Genomic DNA, 22,602 nt, shown 5'->3' with positions numbered 1-22,602 from the left:
CTGGCTCTAGCTGCTAGAGCTCGTCCTCACCACCCCAAGCCCAACAGAATCCAGGAAGAGGAGGCCCCTTACCTGGGTTGGGAGGTCCCTTGATCTTTGGAAGAACGACGACAATTGGAAATCGCTACCCATACGGGCCATGCCATCTGCTGGCCCATTACCTTCCCTATATGTGTGTACAAAAAGGACCTGCCGTCTATGATTCAATCTTTGAATTCTGGCCAACCAATATTTCCATTTCCAGCTCGGAATGATGCTATCATTTAGAATTGCTATTACAAGCTGGGAAATAGATTCTACCACCACTTTGGAAAGGCCCAAGGAGAAGCAAATAGTTAGCCCGTCAAGCACTACCCTAAGCTCCGCTCTAGTGTTAGTTCTAGACCCATAACCTTTCGAGAAGGCAAAGATAAATTCGCCCTTATCACCTCTGCATACACCCCCGCCGCCAGAGAGACCTGGGTTACCCTTTGTCGACCTGTCAACGTTAACTTTGGCCCAGCCAGACAGGGGCCTGATCCATTTTACTATCAAGGAAGAGACTTGAGGTTGAAGAGCAGAGATTATCCCCTGCCGACGTTGATTCAAACTAGTAGTTGCCCATAGTTGTTGGGGTGGGGGGAAGTTGGACAACCGAGACATCCAACTATTGACGTTGGCAATCACATTGGGAGTTGAGGTGGGCCTGCCGTCAAACCTGGCCCCATTTCTAGAATTTCAAATCTCCCAAATAATGAAGCACAGGACTAACATCTGCAGCGAAGATGATTTCCTATGCGATGAGGAAATGTACCACCAACGATTCAATCTGACTTCAATCGACTTAGAGCCCCCTATGAAAATGTTGTCGGCCCTTCCAAAATGTTCCCAAGTAGCTCTAGCAAGGAAACTTTCAATGAAAAGGTGTTCACTCTATATTACGTGTTAGCAATGAGTTTTTCTTTTATTTTTAAGTAAACTCTCACTATACTTTTCAAGCCTAAGATACTCTTTTCCGACCATATTGCGTTCGAGGGCCTTGGAATATAAGAAACTTACGTACACCAATGTACGCATAGCTGTACAAATTACAAATAGTTGTTTAGATTGACAGGCGTGTATCTTTTAAAATCTTTACGGATAGTTGACATTTAAAATATATATATATATATATATATATATATATATATATATATATATATATTTTAAAATTATTGTCAATAAAATAAACATATTATGGTTTCTGTGGGCAATACTGCTTCTTTTCTTCTTCTTCTTCTTCTTCTTTTTTTTTTTTACACACAACCGCATTTACTTTTGGACTTAGATTAGTATACAATGTATGATTTTAGTGACAAAAGGAAGATGGGGTGTGGTGTATTATTTTAGTCCGGAGAAAATTTATTTCTTTTATGAACATTAGTTTAGTAAATGCAAAATGTGGCATGCTTCTTCTTTTCTTTTCTTTTTTCTCCTTACAGTCTCTGTCATTTTTTCCAACTTCAGTATCAAAGGCATTTGTAATCCCTGTGCTTGTGAAGGAATGCTAAGTGCATTCACCTCACACGCGGAAATGAGGAGCACGTGTAAGAGATGAGGGATTATTTCTCCACTGTTTAGATGCAATGTCCCATAATCAAGCTGCACGTGAGCCACAAATGCACGTAAAATTTTGACCCATGGTCAGTTTCTCTTAACCATTGATTTATTTTTTACACGTGTGCGGCACCTGATAATCAAGCAAGCCTCAGTTTTCAGAGAGTACCCGGTGGGAATTGCATAATGAGCGGCTCAGGTTCTGTTTTTCTCCTGTGAGATATGCGGACTTTAAAAGTGCAATTGAGGAGTGCCCTTTAGCATTCCTCATTGCTTGTGTTTAATACATGGTTGCTTACTCCTTAGCCACTTTTGTTATTGGGTTTTGAAAGTTTTTTTAGCTAATGTATAGTCAGAAGTTCATGAATGCAAATGTGCTTGTATGGCACATATATGTGGGAATGTCACAAATTCTAACATGACTTTTTGAGTGCGGAAGCAACCTCAAACAAAATCACACAATGCAATGGGAAAAGAAAAATTCAAACAATCACATAAAATGCATAAATTTTATGTGAAAAAATCTTGCAGAAAAAAATGATGGCACCAAGTGACAAACATTCCACTCTAAACAAAAAGTTATAAGAGATAGAATAACTTACAAATGAGAAACTCCAACTTCTCCCTCGAAATCCTTAGTTTACAAGCTCTCACATTTTACTCTATTAGAAAAACCCTAATCCCATATTAACACAATTTATATAACCCCCATACAGAATTAGAAATAAAATTGTGCACCTTTGGTCAACTGATACATCAACAACGTCTTTCGATCAACTAAAACAAATCTCAGTTGATCGGAAAGATTACAACATGCTTCGATCGACCCAAGAATTCCTCGATCGACCGAACAACACTACACCATATTAAAGGCACTCTATCAACAATCTTCATCGTATTAATCCTATAGCTCTATTCTTCCAAGTTATTGTTATCATCTCTAAATTTCTTCATAGCAAAACCATCATTATTACTTCTCGTGCATACTCCGTCTTCATTCCTTCTTCGCCAATCACAGAGAAGTTAAACAAAATCTGAACTTCTCTGTAGGAACCTCCTTCATAAGCATATTCTTCATTAATATGTTTAGTTCAAAAATGATACACTGAGTTCTTTGCCAAATTAATTGTGCTTTTGCTTTCATAATGCACATGCACGGCTTCTTTCTGAAGCTCCAACTCATTCATAATTATTTTTAACCAAAATGGTTCCTTCAATGCTTCCGTCACTGCCATATATTCTACTTCAGTTGTATAAAGATCAACTATATACTTAAGCTTTGACATTTAACTAATTGCTCCATCTGCTAATACAAACGAATAACCAGAAGTTGACCTTGTATTGTCCATGTTACCAATATACTCTATATCCACATAACCTACAAATCTCTCTTCAGATTTACCGAATGTAAAAATGTAGTCTTTCATATTTCGTATGTAACGAAGTAACCATTTCACTACCTCCTGATGTTGCTTGTTGTGGTTTGACATGTATTTGCCCACAACACGAACCATGTATGCAATATCCGGTCTAGTACAGATCATGGCGTACATAAGACTGTCAACAGCACTCAAATAGGGCACACAAGATATATAGAGATTTTCTTCATCTAACATAAGACATTACTTCGAAGAACTCTGAAAGTGAGCAACGTAGGGTGTGCTAACCGGTTTAGCCTTTTCTACTCCAAACTTGATCAAGACCTTCTCAAGATACTCTTTCCAAGATAACCATAGCCTGCTCCTTTCTCTGTTTCTGTGTAAATCGATACCGAGAATCCTTTTTGCAGTCCTTAGATCCTTCATCTTGAATATCCTGAATAATTAAGCCTTCAATATATTGATTTTAAACATATTATGTCTAGCGATAAACATATCATCAACATACAATACCAGAATAATGAATTTTTCATCACTCAATGATCTAAAATTAACACAATGATTGAATTTGCTTATGATAAAGAGCTGGCTCAACATGAAACAATAAAACTTTTTATATAATTGCCTAGGCAATTATTTCAGGTTATACAACGACATCGTTAATCTGTAAACCTTATTCTATGCTCCCTACACCTCGAACTCTTCAGATTACTTCATATAGATCTTCTCTTTTAAATTTTCATGTAGAAATGCAATCTTCACATCTAACTGTTCCAATCTTAAATTGTATCGGGCAACTAAAGCTAATGCGAATATGATAGATACTTGGTTAACCGCATGCGTTAATATCTTAACAAAGTTTATGCCTTTTTTCTAAATATATCCCTTCGTAACTAGTCTCACATTGTACTTATTAAGTTTTTGTAGAAAATTCACTTACACCTAATCACTTTCCGCTCAACGGGTAGTTCCACCAACTCTTACATTTCATTCTTATATAGAGAATCAATCTCAACGGTACTTTGCAACCTCTTGGTGGATTTCTCCTAATAGGTGGTGCCACCACCTCTTGTTGTATCTCTTTGTGCAACTCAACTTCTATAAGTGTTTTACTTTATATGTCTTAATATCAATCATTGATTTTTCTATTTTCTTGTGCTTATCCTTGTGGAATAAGAAACCCTTATCAAACTTGACATCTCGGCTAAAAATGATCTTACGTAAAACTCAGTTATACAATTTGTATCATTTCACGTCATCACCATATCCAATGACAGTACACTTTTTAACCATTTGTTGTAGCTTTTCTCTCTTAACTAACGGTACATGAGAGTAAGTATCACAACCAAATATGTGCAGCCCCGGGTAATCAACTTCCTGACCACTTCATACCTCCTCTGAAATCTTACAATCAATTGATGTAGACGGAAATCGATTCACTAAATAGTAAGACATGTTAACGGCTTCATTCCATAAGTTTATGCCTAACCCAGCATTACTTAACATACTTTCATCTCTTTCCAAAAATAGTATGATTTATATGTTCAGCCACACTATTTTGCTTTGATGTATGCTTCATTATCTTATGCCTCACGATTTTTTCATTCTTGTAGTACGGATTAAATTCCCTATAAGTAAATTTTTCACCGTTATATGTCTTTAGAATTTTTACATTTCGCCATGTCTGCTGTTCAACTATTACCTTTCATGCCTTTAAAGTGGCAAAAACATCATATTTATGTTTTATAAAATAAACCCATACATTTCTAGAGAAATCATAAATGAACATAACAAATAATAATGCTCCTCTAGAAATAATGGGCGATGGCCACCACACATTTGAGTGTACATAATCAAGCTAACATTTACTAACATGTTTTCCAGTTTTAAAAGATAACATTAATTAATTCTCGTATATGCAATACTCACATATATCTAAATCAAAATTTTTAAAGCTATAAATAATACCATGATCAAGAAGTACATTTATACCACGCTCGCTCATGTGGCCTAGACACGCATACCACACATGTGCTGACATGGATTCCTCTAGTGCTCCTGATCAATCTGTAAATATTTCTGCTTTATTTTACCTTCATAATAGTGAGTGCCACTTTTTAAACTTTTAAAATATCTTTGTATTTGTAACGTCCTGAATTTTCGCTATTTTGGATTTCTAAAAATCCTTAAAAATTTTCATTAGAATTAACTTATGTTGTCACTTACTAACTATTAACACTTGATGTTAGCCTATATGCGAGTGGTACCAATAAAGAACCATACTAATCTGATTAATCAACCGTAGGAAGCCAACGAATCTAGCCGATCACTGAAACAGTAAGTTTAGCCACACGATTTGCTCACGTAGGGTCCAAATCTAGCCGACTTATCACTGACTAATCGAGACAATCGTAATTAAATAAAGATCTATACAAAACCGAGACGAGTAAGGGTCAGATCTTAATTAACAAACCAAATCAATCCAGTTACTCCTTTAGTTTAAAAATCGACCGTTTAGGATTATTAAAACCGAATCGTCATTTTTACTAATTACGAATAGACCACACTATGAACATAGTTAATCTAAATCCTAATTATCGCGTGTAAGAAATCTTGCTACCTAATTCATTCCAGAAATGCCTTGATTATCCAAACAAGCTTTAAACCACTCATTAGTAGGCCATTAGTTTCAAAACTATAGAATAATGTTTGTATTACTAGGCTCAACGTCCATCGCGGGAGTCGGACCTGGGTAGTGTTCAGAACCGCATAACTTGAGCCGATAGATGAGTGAATGAGAAGTGCAAATACCCTAAAGGAAGAAGCTGAAACTTAAGTGAATTGGGTCGTCCACTCTTATGCAAAGTTGAGGCTTTCGAACAGCCACTTTACAACTAAACTTCACACGTAGAATAAGGATATTTCCTCACATATATCTGTATAGCCGCGGCCCCGATCGACTATCGGTGACCGTTGAATAGACTTCTGATCATACCCATCGATCGATGCATCTAAATGACAGGCCGATTGTGTCAATGAGTATATCATCACTAGATCCAACTATCCAACGGTGGGTGTCAACTCCTATGCCTCGTAGTGGCCCCCAAATGGTAGAAAAACACTCCCTTTAGGCTAGTATAGTAAAAACCCAGCCCTTAGGGTCATTTACACCAAATCTGGCACTATATAAAGCCTTATTTGGGCACCCCCTCCTCTCATACGAATTTCATACCATAGAGCAAGAGAAAAAAGGGAGAAAGGGAGAAGAGAAAGAGGAGAAAGGAGAAGAGAGAGAGCTTAGGTTGTGGGTGTTGGTGCACCTCCGCCCTCACATCCCATATCTAGCCGCCTTGCCGTAACAAGAGTCATCGCCGAAGTTTTTTCAATAATAAATGGAGGTAAGTGTTGAATTTCACTTGTAATCTAGGGTTTCAATACTTGTTTATCCCCATTCTCACAAGCTTATATGCCACTTAGGTAATGCAATAATCTTTCTCAAAACTTTAACCCAAGGAGTGCCATGAGTTGGGCGAAACGTCACAAGGTGTGGACTATTATCTCTAGGTAATCATTTATCGACCCTTGAGGGTCTCAGTTAATGGTGTCTTATGTTGAATGTATTATAATAACTAGCATATTCATATGTCATGTTTGATTGTATTATATAATATTGGTTGAATATGGATTTTCACATATTCGATGAAATGTCTAAGTGGTAGAATGTGTTGCTTTGTCGATGTTCACATGCTTGATTTATTGCCTAAGTGATTGTATTACTTTATGCATGCCCACACGTTTGATTTAATGCTTTAGTGAGTGTAATACTCTATGGATGCGCACATGTTTGATGAAATGCCTTAGTGGTTATGTAGTGAAATTTATGCTATAATTGTATGATATAGAGTTTAGTCTATAGAAATACTTAAGATTACTAAGATGTTGGGTCAGTCGGTAAATTGTCCAAACCAAGGGGTGGCCCTAGTTAGGCAGGCCACCCTAGGCTTTTTTGATCGACCCGGGTGAACACTGACGACCGACAGTAGCTGGACTACACGGGTTGCTTTCACCCAATGCCGGTTGTGTCGTGGTTCTCCTAGGTCAATCTAATTAGTCCACTAACCAACTGATCATGTATGTTCATAATGTATGACACGACTAAATAGAATCTAGGATACCATGTTCCTAATGGATGTGTCCACTCATAACTATTCGTAGGATACGATCCTCCTAAGACTCATGAATTGGGCATAGGACACCGTGTCCGAATTGTCAGCCTATGCTGGGGTGACGAGCCTCCCCATAATGACCAGTAAGCACTAATAGAGGTGATAGACCATTGTTCATACGACTCCTGTCAAATTACCCGGCCGATGGTTGCATGCTAGAGTACCGTTCAAACGACACAGGCGTGAATAGAATTGGGTGACGAGCCCTTTTCTTGTGGTAATTTGGTTGTACGTGATAAGCCTGTACCTTTGTAACACCCCAGCCACTGTTCATCCGGGCTGTGGTCCGAGCGTGGGTCGGGGTGAGCCGTCTGATCTGGACCCCCTTCAAAAACAGCGCTCCAATCTGTCAGGGCAGTGTGTTGTGGCCTGTTACAACCTTGGAATTGAGTTATCATATTCAGTTTGGGTGACGACCCATACTGGGTTGATACTCATATATTTAAGTATTATACTGTACCGTTGGAATTGTTGATTTGTGAGATAAATGAGTAATACCTAAATTTGGATCATGGGACACTAGTAAGGAGTCGCTACATGCGACAACAAGCCACATGATTCGGATAAGGACTCGTGATATAACGTCGGTATCCTAGCTTCACCAATATGCTGGATAAATTTAACTTAATAATTACTCGGCTAACATGATCATTCATTACATCGCAATATTAGATTAGAATGTTGCGAAACAAGCGTTGAAGTCACACGTTTGAAGGAGTGTTGTCATTTGCGAACTAGGTGGTATGAGTCGCGTATCAGGGAGTGTTGTTTGGAAAGGGCATGCATAATGTCATATCTTCCTATGCACATTTAGCAAGAGTATTTAGGAATTGTTTGATTTCTTGTATATCATTAACTGCGCTAATTGTGTCGATAGCATGTGTAACTTAGAACTAATGGAACCACTCAGTTAGCTATTCACTCCCACCTGGGACAGTGTTTTAAAACACCAACCAGGCATATCATTAATGCAGGTACTAGTAAACCCTTAGAGAGGTAGGCGCATATCGGGTTGTGCCAACGCCATTATGTTTTAGAGAATTGGGTGTAAACTGAAGGCTTTACACTTTAAACGTCTTGGTATGTATATTGTGGATTATGGTTTGTATAATCCCATTTTAGGTGATCATCACAATTGAAACTATATTTTTAACTCTTAGCCCTATGTTTCTTAATCTATAGTTATCTTTACCTCACTTTGGATCCGCTAATTCGAATTGTACTACTCTGATTATCTGTGCGTGAAATGACTTTGAATCTGAATGAGGACACACGTGCATTCTGATTAGGTTAATACCCGGGAACTCGGGATTGAAGTCTTTGTACTCGGGTGCCAATTTTCGGGGCGTTACAGTATCTAGCGAATTTGCATCCAAGTATCTCAAGAGTTAGAGCCGTGCTCTGTCATTTCCTTTTCCTTTCTGTTTCTTCTGGGGATTCCACTGATATGATAGGAGTGGCCCGCTCCTTTTTGTCTGGGCCCTCCCGAATTGTGTACAGTTCACTTTAATGAATAGATGGGTCTTCCGGCCTTTTAAAAAAAAGAAGAAAAAGAAAGAAAAAAAAAGTACATCAAGAGTTTCTAGAGATATCAAATTCTTCTTTAGATTTAGAACGTACCTCACATCAATCAAAGTATGCTCCACCCCATTATACGTTTTAATGTAAACTGAACCAATTAATATAATCTTACAGGCGTGATCTTTGCCCATAAGAACCAGGTCACCATCATACTCGTTGTCTGTGGTGAACTAACTCTGATGAAGACATGTTATACGATGCCCCTGTATCTAAAATTCACTTATTACACAAGTGTCCGACCTTAGATACAGACAATACGTCACAACCACTCATGTCTTCATTGAATTTTGCTAACTTAGCCACATTCAGCAAATCATTTGATTTCTCATCTTCTGAGTTTTGCAATTTGTACAGTCCTTTATATGTCCTGTTCTGCCACAATTTTAACACTTCAACTTTCCTTTGCCCTTCGACTTGGACCTCAATCACGACTTTCCATTTTATTGCTCAAACGATCTTTCTCTAGCAACCAATGCCATTGAAGTACCTTCCCCATCATTATTCCTTTTCAACCGCTTCGATTGAAGGAATGAGATAATGATATCAGGGTCCAATGTATCCTTACCATTTTTTAAAAAAATCCAAATACGATTGTATTCATAATAACAGATGGAATACAGCACTGAAGCACTTAATTCGGGAGAGTCTTCCATGAAAAAAGGGGAGGCCCTCCTGTCATAAATAAGAGACATAAATAAAATTAGTGCTTTGTCTTCTTCGTTGATCTTCACCTGCACACTTGTCAGTTTATAAATTAGTTTATTGAAAGTGTTGATGTGCTCAGAGAGATCCGACCCTTCAGTCATCTTTAGATTGTACAGTTGTCTCTTCATATATAAACGATTGAGGTGTGATATAGTCATGTAGATGCTCTCCAACTTTGCCCATAGGCCTGTTGTAGTCGTCTCATTAATGGCATTGTTAAGGCCAAGTACAATTGAATTACACTAATAGCCCTCTGATCAAATTCATCCAAATCCTCTTCTTTCATTGATTAAGTACATTTTGCTTTGTCGAGGAGTACATGTTGTAGCCCTTGCTGAATTAGGAGGGATTTTATCTTTAATCTCTATAATTCAAGATTATTTTTACCCGTGAACTTGTCTCGAACTTTACATTCGATCCCCTCGATGTCATGTCTATAAATTCAATCTAAAAACCCAACGTTCACTCGATACCACTTGTTGACCTGGAAACTCATCCACAAGGCAATCCCAGTGGACGTCAGAATCCAGAGTAAGGGTATTCCATTAGCATCTAGCTGCAACTGCTGCCCTCCTCCGTCATCTCTGCAGATGGAAACCATTGATTACTTATTTCTGGTGGGCTCCAAAGCCAAGACAGTTTGGAATTATTTCATCAGGGCTGTGGGCATGGGAAGCCCATCCCCTTCTACGGCCATTGGAATGGCCTCTCTCTGGTGGGCTGCAGTAACCTCTTCTCCAAAGATCCGAACCTTAGTGGGTCTCATGCTAGCGCTAATCTTCTGGGAGCTTTGGAAAGACAGGAACTCAGTGCGTTTCAACGGTATCGACACTTCAACCTCCTGCATCCTTGCCAACGTCCATCGCTGGATTATCCAGCTCAGTCCCCTTCTCCCTGCTGAAGTCTTAGTCAACCTCTTCCCACCCATGGCCCTCCATTCCTTCTGCATGCCCTCTCGTCACCACCCCCCATCAACCCCTTCTGTTGTCAGATGGGCCAGGCCGTAACCTGGTTGGATCAAGTTAAATGTTGATGGTTCATCTCGGGGTAACCTAGGCTCCTCGGGTGGAGGGGGCCTAGCTAGGGATGAAGCCGGTGGTACCTTATTCGCGTTCTCTCATTCTTACGGTTTAGGATCCAACACTCGTGCTGAAATCCGTGCAATCCTTGACGGGCTCATCCTCTGTGCAAACCGGGGCTTTTCCAATGTGGAGATTACTAGTGATTCCCTTTCAGTGATATCTGCCCTCATCTCAAGTGCCTCCATGTCATGGTCTATGTGGTATTGGCGCACAAGGATCGACGCCCTCTGCCACTCCCTTGTGGTCCACTACTCACACTGTCCTAGAGAAGCCAACTGTCCAGCCGATGAGTTGGCTCGCATGGGGAGTGCAGGCAGGCGGAACCTCCTTTTTCGGGAGACTTTCACACTCCCGGCCAAGATCCGAGGCCTTATCTTCCTAGATAAAACTAGGTTGGACAACATTCGCACTACCTTCCTCCTCTTCTTCATCCCTTTCTCGTGCTTTTTTGCTTTTACGATAGGGAGCCCTCTCAGGTCCCCCCGAATCCTGCTGTAAAATTATTATTATTTTTTTAAAAAAAAATGATAGGTGGGACAGGTTTTTGCCCTGTTTCCCGCCTGAAAGGCTTAGGCTGTAAATTTGCAAGATTAATGAAAATCGAGCCAGCAAACTTGCTGTGCTCATCCTTTTGAAAAAAAAAAAACTGGTGTAATTCTTGGTCTCCCCACTCTGTATCATTAAAGGTTTAAATCTAAGTGAGTTCTTCCCCTTTTTCCCTTCCCCATTTTGTCTGATATTTAAATTCTAAAACAATCTTCAATTGAATTGCATTTTCTACCATTCAATCTAGGTGTGTTAATTAATCAGGCCCTCAACATCAATCAAACTGTTTTTGTTTCCTAATCTGTAACTAACTTCTCTTGAAACTTATAACGAATGTATGTGAAAGGCCTTTTTTTTTCTTAATGAAACAATGCCTCAGCTAGATGTATAGTTTACATCCGGGCAAATCAACAAGAAACAAAGGGCACACCAAAAATAAAAATAAAAAAATGTACTGCCACCTACAAAAGAAGAAAAAGTATAACAAATTCTCAAAACTAGGGGGTAATCGATGCTTTAGGAGTGAGAGCAAAAACGTGGAGAGTGTTTCTCGGAGGGCCAGATTGTTAGTAGCAGAACGCGCGGCGAATGTTCCTAAGCTTAAGGATTATAATCTTTTCTTTCTTGGGCTGTAGTGGAGTCGCTATCTGAGCAGCTCTGATCTTTTCTTTATAGCTTCTCTTTTCTCTTTTCCCTTTTATTAAAATGAATCATTATCTCTCAAAAAAAAAAAAAGATTACCAGGACTGTTAGCCATTTCCATTTCTTTCTCCATCGCTCCAATGCAGTCTTCTCTCTATTGTTTCTTCCGAGCTTTGGCTGGGCTGCCTTTGCCGGTTTGATAATATAACCCAGCAGGATCATTGCAATCGGAACAGTGGTTCCAATGTAATACACGCTTCCATGTGAAGCGCGTTCCGTGCATGCTCAACGCCATGAAAACAAGGCCGCAATTGTTCAAAACGATTAATGTGTATGCATTTTATTTATTTACTATTATTTTTATTTTGTATATGCAAAGTTTGTAAATTCCAGTAACGTCCTAAGAAAACCAACCTTGGGGTGAACAGCTTGCAACCATCTGTATATGGTTCTAGGACCTGTGATGATTAGTGCTGATTGAACAAAAAAAAAAAAGAAGAGATGTGCAGGCTATAATCCATGCCAAATAGCGATAACAGTCTGTGTGGCCAGCAGCTGAAGAAGTCCAGGTTCCTACCTTTTTTGTTCAAATAACCATTGAGGTGACGTAGGATAATCAGTATCAGAAACATTATATTTCCTTTTAAGATAAACAGATCCATTTTGAAAATTTTGTTATTACGGACAATCCATTCAAAGGATTTGATTAATGACATAAACGCTACTTAAATTATTGATATGTATACCACATGGTTGACTCCAGTCCTTCATCTGTGTTTCAACAAACGGAGCATTTGTGCTTTCCAAAAACATGTTAAATTTTTTATTTTTTTAAAAAATTTTGAAGTACAACTTTATTGAATAGCCAGAGACTGAAGAAAAACAAAAGGAGAAACAACAAGAGAAAAGAACCACAACTGCAGAACCACCAAAAAAAAAAATGATACCACCCGATAAGCATGAGGCCACGGAAGTGTTAATATCCGAAAAAAAAACAGATGCCAAGCTTGGGAAATCAAATAAAAGAGGCTGATCACCCAACCGAGGATCTAAGCAGAACCTAATTCTCCTCCCATTCACCATAGAAAATCAAAAACAGATGGTAACAGAGGCAGCTATTTGGTTAATGCCTTTCCAAATGTGCGATGATCTATACATCGAGGAAGGTTTAGTCCACCACCCCATGAGGGTTAGACCATATTTAGAAGCATGGATCTCTCTCCAAAGAGCAATTCCTCGATGGAGAACTTCCATACCCACTTTCCTAATAGCGCTAGGTTAACCAAATTCAAGTCCTTGATGATTTCCCTCCCTTGGGTGTAGGGAGTGCAAATCTCCTTCCAATTTAAAAAGGTGAAATTTACTAGAAATTGAACTTTTCCTTGCCATAAAAAATTCCTCTGAAGTTTGTCAATCTTTGACATGACAGATTTGGGACATTGAAATATGGACATATATTAGACAGGAAGGTTCGCCAAGCAGTCCTTGATTAAGTTCAGTCTACCGCCAAGGGAGAGCATGTATTTCTTCCAGGAAAAAAGCTTCCTTTCGAGTCTTTCAGCGACTCTATCCCAAAGGAACACTTTAGATTCCCTCTATCCAAACAGGTCCTAAAAAGAAATTCAGACAGTGATCAGCTTCCATTTGGGAATCAAATAATAAACTTCGGATTCTATGTAGTTGAGGAGAGCAAACCATTTTACGGAAAATATGCGAAACCTTTTTTTTTTTTTTTTTTAAAAAAAAAAAAAAAAAATTGAAAACCGCCCTTTCATTGCATACAAAAATCAAAAAGGATACAAAACTCTACAAAGGCTTCGGATTGCCCAGCACAAAAAGAACCTGGGGCAACCTATCATGTGGAAAAGAAAATCTGCACAAAAAAGGCTAGCAATTTCTCATCGAGCCTAGTCCCACCTTGTCTAAAAAGATGAGACCGCTGGTGTGAGAGGGAAGATCCGCCAAGGTGCACGAGAAAAAAGAGGACTGCAAACCACTACCCTGCTTAGCCATGGCGTTTGCAGGGGTGTTACCTTCCCTAAGGATATGTGAGTAGATCACTTTGGCAGACGTTGCCAAATCACGAATTCTGGTGAGCCAGGAGAACCATTTCCAGCCAGGGGAAGCAGAGCCGGACAGAAGACTGATGACTAGTTGAGAGTCCGATTCAATAATTATCTGACAATACCCTTTCGAAAGGCCCAACCGCAGACCGTCATGGATGGCTCTGAGCTCCGCGTGAGTGTTGGAAGCTGTCCCGTAGCCTTCCACAAAAGCAAAAATGAAACCTCCTGAGCTGTCCCTACAGAGACCCCCACCTCCCGCAAGTCCTGGGTTTCCAATTGCAGACCCATCGACATTTATTTTTATCCATCGAAAATATGCGAAACTAATCTCATTTTAGCTTGACATATACTACTTAATTTTGATACCGGCCGATTCTTCCATCTCTCTAGTATCTCACCAGATAGTGAGTGTGTGTGTGTGTGTGTGTGTGTGTGTGTGTGTGTGAAATTGGTTTATACCAGAAAGATGCAATCTCTACATACTACTAGTATGGTGATTAGTGAGTGACTTTCGAGATGAGCAGATGGACTAACACAATCATCCCAAAGTAGCCCTTTTTATAGATAGCACAAAATGCATTAATCTCCAAACACAGGATGTTCGAACCGTTCCTATTGTTGAAATGGACGACCAGGCCCAAGAGGCCAACGAAGGATCAAAAAACAAGGACCACACCAAAAAAGAGAAAGCTGCATACTTACTGACTGAAACTATACTGACTCACTCGATCCCGTATAAACCTCTTCATGTTTCCATAATTACTGCCGTTGGCAAATAGACCATACATTTGGATTTACCTGTAAATCATTATGTATACATCAACATATAATCTTACCATACATAAAATCTAACTAAGAATTAATGCAATAAACAAAGCAAGAATAAATGAGTTGCTAGTGAACAACATACTCTAAGTGTCCGTTTGGATGCAGTATCAAGTTGAATGGCAATTACTTGTCTAATAAAGTGGAAATAAGCAAATTGTGATTTTGGCCGAATTTATATTCAGGGTCTAGGATCCAAATTGGAATTCCATTAATTTGAAGAGGAATAAATAAATAAATAGATAAGTGAAAAAAAAAAAAAGAGGCTAATTCTACAGGATTCAAGTGGGCACCACAAAATATCTGATCCTCACCTATCATATAAACCTTTCATGTAGAAACAAAAATAAATAAATAAATAATAATTTAAAAAAAAAAAAAAAAAAAAAACCACCTGGAGGAAATCTCCATCACATGCATCCTGGCCCAAAACTTCGCCCAAAAAAAAAAAAAAAAGAAAGAAAGAAAGAAAATGCTAGCCATAGAAACCAAGACAAGCTCTGCAAACCAACATGATATATATACAGCCATCCACAGGCCTAGCTCAACCATTCATCTCCTTCAACATGACAACTGGACATCGCTGGCCACCCTTAGCTGCTTCAAATCCCTCCTTAATACTAAAACTCACCAACCATCACAACAGCTAGGAGGCATGAGAAAGAAGTGAGCTCAGAGAGGCCCAGCATGCAGGGCAACTAAGATCTGTCGGACTGACGGTAGTTACCAGACACCAGAAAATTTGCTAGAAAACTTGTGTTATTCCAAATCCCTAGAAGGAATTCCATCCAGAAAAGAATGTGTATTACATAATAATCTGTACAATATTACATAATATTTACACAGTTTCTACAATCCTTCTCTCTGCAAACGATCAGGCCTTCTACGAGAAAACACAGAGTCGTTTGTTCCTTAGTTGATTTTCTTCACTTATACAGCTACTTATATGCTCCTGTCTTATCTGCACTCATGATGCCATTTCACACTGTGTTATCTCTACATGATAACGTTTAGTCTTTTCATTCCAGGGGAAATGGGCATTTCACTACCCCATGCTTTTGTTCCATACATCTCGTTTTTTACTTTTGGGAGTAGAATATATAGCATTTTATACTACCTAAGCTTGAGAGAGAGAAGAAGAAGAAGTGATACGTACGTACATAAAAAGAAGTGGATGTGTAAATAATATCTACCTTCCAATTCCCATGCACCTGATTGCATACGTGTAAATTCGTAGGCATCCACATCACCAACTTAGAGCGACCTGTAGTTCCAGTCAACTCTACTTCCACTATTGTACGAAAATCACAATAATTGGATGGTACTAAACATCTGTGAATGGACCTATATATCTTCGACTGACGATCTTGTCTATCCCTTCATTTATTATTTTTATTATTATTATTTGCCATTGACCAGATGGTTTTTACCATCCAATCAGTTTGGTTTCCTCAAGGCATACCGTGAAGAGTAAGAGTGGATCCAGCCCAGTGGATGGTCCAGATTGATGTTATGGATTGTCTGCATTTCCAAATGCAACTAGATGCATGGGAAGGTTTCCATACACTTAGCCCACTGGATCATGCCTTCATGTGTTATCAATGGTTGCATATAGATTGCTAGGCATAAACACAGCCAGCTCAGAAGTTTGGCCCAGGCCATATTTAAAAAGCTCGGTTTGGCTCGGTTCAAAGTGGAGTTTAATGCGGCCTGTTTAATAAATAAGCTGAACCCTAACTCTTTCAGTGCTGGCCCGGCCCAGCCTGAAGATCAGCTTGGCCTGCTTTGGACCAGCCCAGCCTGATTCCGCCCGTAGAATACTAGTTACATATTTTTTTTTAAAAAAAACCATGAACTCTTCCCGCCACACCCAGTCCCCAAATCTCTCTCTCTCTCTCTCTCTCTCTCTCTCTCTCTCTCTCAATGAAACCCCTTGCCTAACGACATCGCCCCAGTCCATTTGTCGTGCCATTTTGCTGACGCCATCCACTGCCACAACCCAAACCCCTATCCAGTAGCCCTTGTTCGGCCACCCTTGATTCAACGTAAAAAAAAAAAAAACAAAAAACAAAAAATAAAAAAAAAAAAAAACTCCAATGGTAACAGCAATAATTATTTTGAAGTTGCACTCCTCCTTTCGAGGGTGTTAAACATCATGAAGTAAGATATTTTTTGTTATTTTTAACTTTTATTTTTTTAACTTTTTAAATAAACAACAACGACAACAACAACAACAACAAAAAGTAGCCACTTGTTTGAATTTGGCTCAGCTCAGTTCAAAATTTTCAACCAAATTGATCCCAACCCAATTCAGATTTTTCTAGAGCAAACCAAACTCGGGCTGCATGGATCGAATCGTTGCCCATCTCTAATTGCATATGCACACACACAAGGGTCCGCTGATGTAATTGTTGAATTGTTTGTTTTTTATAAGAGATATTACATTGGAACACGCACATCCATCCACATTATAGTTCCAGCCAAATTAAGCTAGAAAACATGTCAAATGTGCATAATTCAAGCAGATTAATGAAATTTGAATGAAAATTGACCAGTTGGTTTTGATCAACCAATCAATATGACTTTTTAAGGGCATCCTAAGAAAAGCAGATTGAGCAAAATGGACGATCCAGATTGATAAGAAAACTCAGATGAGCCGCAACTATGTGAATTTAGCGGTTCTAGGAGCAAATTTATATTATTCCCATTAAAGTAGCCTCCAAATGAGTTCGTCGTTGGGCTGCCTATGTACATTTTATTAGAAGTGATTCATATGATGTATAGTGCTTTCTAAGAGTATTAGCTTTTGTCCTCCTTTTAGTAGGTGTAATTTTCTAATGCCTATGAATAAAATTATTGGCGGTGTGCACTCCCACCTTTTAAAAAAACTAAAAAAATCAAAGAACGAAGATCTTCTGTGGGCCGTGTAAAATAGGTGGTCCACCTATGCCCATAAATCCCCTAATGGCACCATTAATGATTAAACCATTGGATTTTTGGCCAGCAATGTTCCATATTCAACCGAGATCATGCGATTGAGTGCCCATGTGGTGTAGGTGTGGGTGTGCGTGTGTGTGGTATAAGTATGTTAAAAAATAAAAATAAAAATAAACCCAAAGATTTAGAGTATGTATCCATAGTAGATCTTCCAACATGCGGGACTATGTATCCATGGTGGATGCAGTGGGATGCAGATGAACAAAAGCAATGGTTAGGTCACCAAAGCATAGGTACCACTTTTAGAAATAAAATATTTTCAACTGTCGCGTGTATGTATTACAAGGTTCAATCGTACTGTATGTATTGATCAATACGTGATGGTATTCTCATACAGACCCTCTCACTGATAGGATTGCCAGTGAATCGACCATGGCAAGTTAGGAAGCTAGGTGGCCCCTCCATGATATTTGCAAAAAATCCACCCCTTCCATTAGTTTTGTCAGTTCATTTTAGAACATGGGCCTTGGAAATCACTTAGGGTTGAAACCTTCTCAGAGTTTGCATTGATGTTTATATGCCATCTAAGCCTTTCACAAGGTCATTTTCACTAAGATGAACTGAAACACAAATATTAACTAAGGAAAGGTTCAATAACTTTAGAAAATGTTTCCATGCATGCATTTCTAATACTATGTTTGGAATATATGCATTAATAAATGAATTATAGGATTTACTTTCAAATTGCATTTGGATTGAACCTGGTTGAAGCAAAAATCCATCATCCATGGGATTAGTGATCTCACACTTTCCAACACAAGGCTTATTTTTCAAAGCCTATAAAGTTAATTTTAATCGCATCTCACACTTCTTCCAAATATGTTATTCTGAATTTCAAAATGGAATTAGTAATGAAATCCCATTTGATACAACTTAATATCACTATCCAAACAGGCCCTAAAAGAACTCATGTTTATGAGCTGGCAGAACCGACGTACAGTATGAATTTGTTGGATTTGTTACAAACATCGTGGTAGGCTCCGCCAAACCTTAGGAGAGAAGGATTGCTGCCGTGCGTCCCCAGGCAATCCGCGTCCCCTTCTCACCACAGCGAGAGAGCATTTTACAACCGCTCATTCACCGTATCTTCCACGTCTTGAAGACCACTCTCTCTCCGCGTGCATTTCACTTGCCACGTAGTGGTGCGTAATGCGCACCGCTTCATGTGAAGCATGCTGTAAGTCACCAAGACGTGAGGACGCCTATTACGCAACAACGAATGACATATAAAACGGCACCTACCAAGTTAAGCCTTTTCTTTACACATACGGTGATGATTCACCGCAATTTTCTTTCACGTTTCTGGCATTTCATCCACCGTACACGTGGCAGGGCACCACAATGTCCAAATGGGATGCGGATTAGGTGGTGGTGTGTTGATGTTTTGGGCTCCGTGGGGACCAACGTGATATATGTGTTTTATATTCATGCCGTCCATCCCTTTTTTCAGCTCTTTTTAAGGCACGAATCTAAAATTGAAATAGATCTGGAGCTCAAGTGGACCACACCACAAGAAAGAGAGGAGATGATGACACTCACTGTTAAAACCTTTTTAGGGCCCACCGTAATTTTCATTTATCATCCAAACTGTTAATAAGGTCACTCAGACCTGGACGAAGGGAAAAAGGCAAATATCAGCCTCATCCAAAACTTTTATGACTCCCGAAAAGTTTTTAATGGTGGGCATTCAATCACCACTATTTCCTGTGTTGTAGTCCACTTATCTTCGGATTTACTTCATTTTTTAGTTCATGTCTTAAAATGGGAAGCAAAAAGGATGGACGGTATGGATATAAAACACATACATCACATTGGGCCCCACAGCACCCAACACATGATCAACACACCAGGCTGGGTGGCATTGGCAAAACCATCTGATCAGCTTCCATCCAAATGATAGGATCCTGTTAGGGTCACTAACATGTAAGAAGAATGCTCTTAGAGTGCTTTCAGTTATAGTGCTTCAAGTTGCATTGGGACAGTTGCACAGTCCAATCCATGGATCTAGACCATTCACTAGGTCCAATGCACGTTCGTTACATGGACTACCATGAAAGCATTACATTAATCTGAAAAATATTAACCATAAGATCAATGGTCTTAAAGATGGACAGTCAAGGTCATTCACACACAAAAAAGTTATATATAGTTCAGAATCTGTCAGTTAGAGATCATCATGAATTACTTATGATTCTTAAGAATTACTTTCGTTAGGCAATCATAGCCATCCCATCAATGGCTTAGAGAAAGAATGGCAAAAAAAAAAAAAAAAGGCCAAATCAAGAATGTATTGAATCATCCGATTAACTTCATTTTTGAAACATGGACCATGATATGTATTATTAACTTAATGGACAGCTCAGATCGATCGATCCCAGTGTCCAAGTGAACGAATGCAATTAGGGCCACTATAACTTATGAGAATTTCTCAATATCTAAATGGTGGCCATCACGTGGACGTTAAGGCTACTCGATATCAATCAATGATGATTTCTGCTCCATCACACAATGGAGCCCACACCATAACTCAGAACCGTGGTAAACTCTCACCGTAGCTCTCTACTTTCTTTTTCCTTTTTCTTTTTCTTTTCTTTTCTTTTTTAATTCAAGTCAAAAAGCTAAGGAGAGAGGACGCATTCCATGTTTTTACACGGTTTTGCGTTCTAAGACTTTTCTTACTTGAACAGAAGAACAATTTTTATTTTTTTTAAAAAAAATCCCAAAGTCCAACTGTTTATTTTCAACAAAAGACAGGTATAATATAATCAGAGTCGTCCGATGACTCTAGATCAATGGCCCACCACAGCCATTGTGTAACAACAATCACGGCGCTTCTTTTCATCATACTGTTTTGGAAAGTAATTATATAATAAATACGTGAAACCAAACTCACATTTTCGAGGACTTTTTCTTAACAATTAACAATATTTAAACAAAAGAATTTAAAAAAAATTAATAGAAAAAGTAGATTGATATCTACACCCACCATGCATATCACGTACACCTTTTTTCTACTCGTGGTATTAACTCCAAAAATTAAAATAGAGAAATTGGATTCTTTTCATTTCCAATTCAAGAACATATTTCTTTACAAAACCCAAAAAAAAAAAAAAAAAAAAAAAAAAAAAAAACAAGCTCCAACACTGCTTTGTGTCGCAACCTTCAAGGTCGCAGGTTCGACCCTAGCTAACGCACCAAAGGTGGTGCGTTTGGTTGCACCAAATATCACAATATTCCATGATTATCACGAAATTTCACATTTTTTGGTGCAACCATACGTAGGAAAAACAAATAATAACAATGATACACATGGAAAACAAACCAAAATCCCAAAAATTCAATCAATGGTCACATACCCATGACCCTTCGGTGTGCGTTATCCGACCGTTATTTGTCGGGCCATCATCATCCATCACAAGAGCTGACCGCTTGATGAACTCCAAGCAATCGGCGATCGCTTCAGCGTAGAACGAATTCGACCGTCCGTATGCCCGTAACTTGTAATCGGGTCCGTTAGGACGCCGCCGCTCCGCTACTAGGCTGCGCTTACTGCTAACGCTATTGTCGTTGCGGTTTCTGATACCTTTCTTCAGTGAATTTAGAGCGCGATCACATACACGCTTCCATCTTCGCAAGAAGCTGATGAAATCCAAGAAGCGGATGCGTAGACGGTGGACAGATAAACGGCCAGAATTCACTCGGAAGCCCTTGATCCGACGCCATCCACGGCGGGACCTGTAGTAGCCTATGTGGCCCATGGCTTTTGAAGGAAATGTGGGAAGTTGTGTTGTGGGATATAAATAGACTTCTTCAAGGAGTTGGAACTTATGGAAGTCGTTTTGTTGGACTTTCTTATGTAGGTAGTTCTTTGAATTGAAAACTTGGAGAGGGAAAGTACGTGGAAAATGGAGCGTTTGGACGGCCACTTGAGAAAAACTAAAAAATAACAAGTAGGAATTTTTACAATGCGATACTCGTTTTGTATTCCGGAGTCCGGACATTGACAGATTTCTTTTATAAAGGTTTATTGGTAATGAGGAATGAAGGGGGATAAAGCTAGGGTGATTAAAAAAATATTATGTTCTCTTTGACAAAAGTACCCCTGAGGAATTATGAAAATCCCCTTTTGGTACTCGGTCGCGACTCGATCTGCCCGAGTCGACTTGGGTCGACCAGATTTCACCGGACGGGGGTTAGCCACTAACGGCTTTAGTAGCTATCTTGCTACTGAAGTGACGTCACCAAGTTCTGTGAGGCCCACCATGATGTATTTGTATCCATTCTGTCCATACATTCGGGGAGTTCATCTTAGGGCATGAGCACAAAAATAAAATAGATCCAAAGCTAAGGTGGTCTCATTATAGAAAATAGTTGAGACAATATACCCACCAATATTTAAACTTTCATAAGGCTAGCATTATGTTTATTTGAGATTCAACCTGCTCAGAAGTTCAAAGGACGTGAACAAAGACAAAACACAAATATCAGCTTGATCCAAAACATTCATGGCCCTGAGAAGATTTTAATGGTAGATATTCAATTTCCATTATTTTCTATAGTGGAGTCCATTTCAGCTTTGGACCTGCTTTATTTTTAGGCTCACGTGTCATGAGCTAAAGTTGTCTCCCCAAGTGGACGAACACAACAGATACACATCATGGTGGGGCCATAGAACTTTCTGACGTCACTTCATTGGCCAAATAGCCACCGAAGCTCTCAGAAAATCTTCCAAAAAATGAAAGCATTTATTTTAAATTATCAAAAAAATTAATTTAAGGAAAAGGTACTATGAGGACGACCTGCAGTGGGCAAGCTTTCCATGAGGTTGAGTTGTGTGAGCCCCACTGTGATCTATCTCAAACATCTACCCCATCAATTAGATGCATCCTTCTATGGTGGGACACGGGCCTAAAAAGTAGGCCAATTCATGATTTAGGTGTACCACACCATAGACAACGGTTGAGAGTAGATATTCACC

At 39.1% G+C, this 22,602-nt stretch overlaps 1 protein-coding gene across 1 annotated transcript; it reads right to left on the bottom strand.

Moving 5' to 3' along the window:
* Positions 1-18,596: 18,596 nt before the first annotated feature.
* LOC131220421 (uncharacterized) lies at positions 18,597-21,595 on the bottom strand. The gene is made up of 2 exons (XM_058215363.1): positions 20,981-21,595; positions 18,597-18,799 (listed from the first exon to the last, which is right to left on the bottom strand). The coding sequence occupies exons 1-2, from the start codon at positions 21,380-21,382 to the stop codon at positions 18,698-18,700; spliced, it is 504 nt and encodes a 167-aa protein (XP_058071346.1). The 5' UTR covers positions 21,383-21,595; the 3' UTR covers positions 18,597-18,697.
* Positions 21,596-22,602: the final 1,007 nt, after the last annotated feature.

This window comes from Magnolia sinica, chromosome 1 (assembly GCF_029962835.1).
Source record: "Magnolia sinica isolate HGM2019 chromosome 1, MsV1, whole genome shotgun sequence".
Taxonomy (NCBI): Eukaryota; Viridiplantae; Streptophyta; class Magnoliopsida; order Magnoliales; family Magnoliaceae; genus Magnolia; species Magnolia sinica.
This window is presented reverse-complemented; position numbering and strand designations above follow the sequence as displayed.

What these genes read in the sequence shown, in the direction of transcription:
- LOC131220421 (XM_058215363.1), bottom strand. Translation starts at nt 21,382, where the DNA reads ATGGGCCACATAGGCTACTACAGGTCCCGCCGTGGATGGCGTCGGATC. An exon ending in CGCACACCGAAGGGTCATGG is followed by an intron (nt 18,800 to 20,980) that starts GTATGTGACCAT and finishes GGTGACTTACAG; the next exon opens with CATGCTTCACATGAAGCGGT.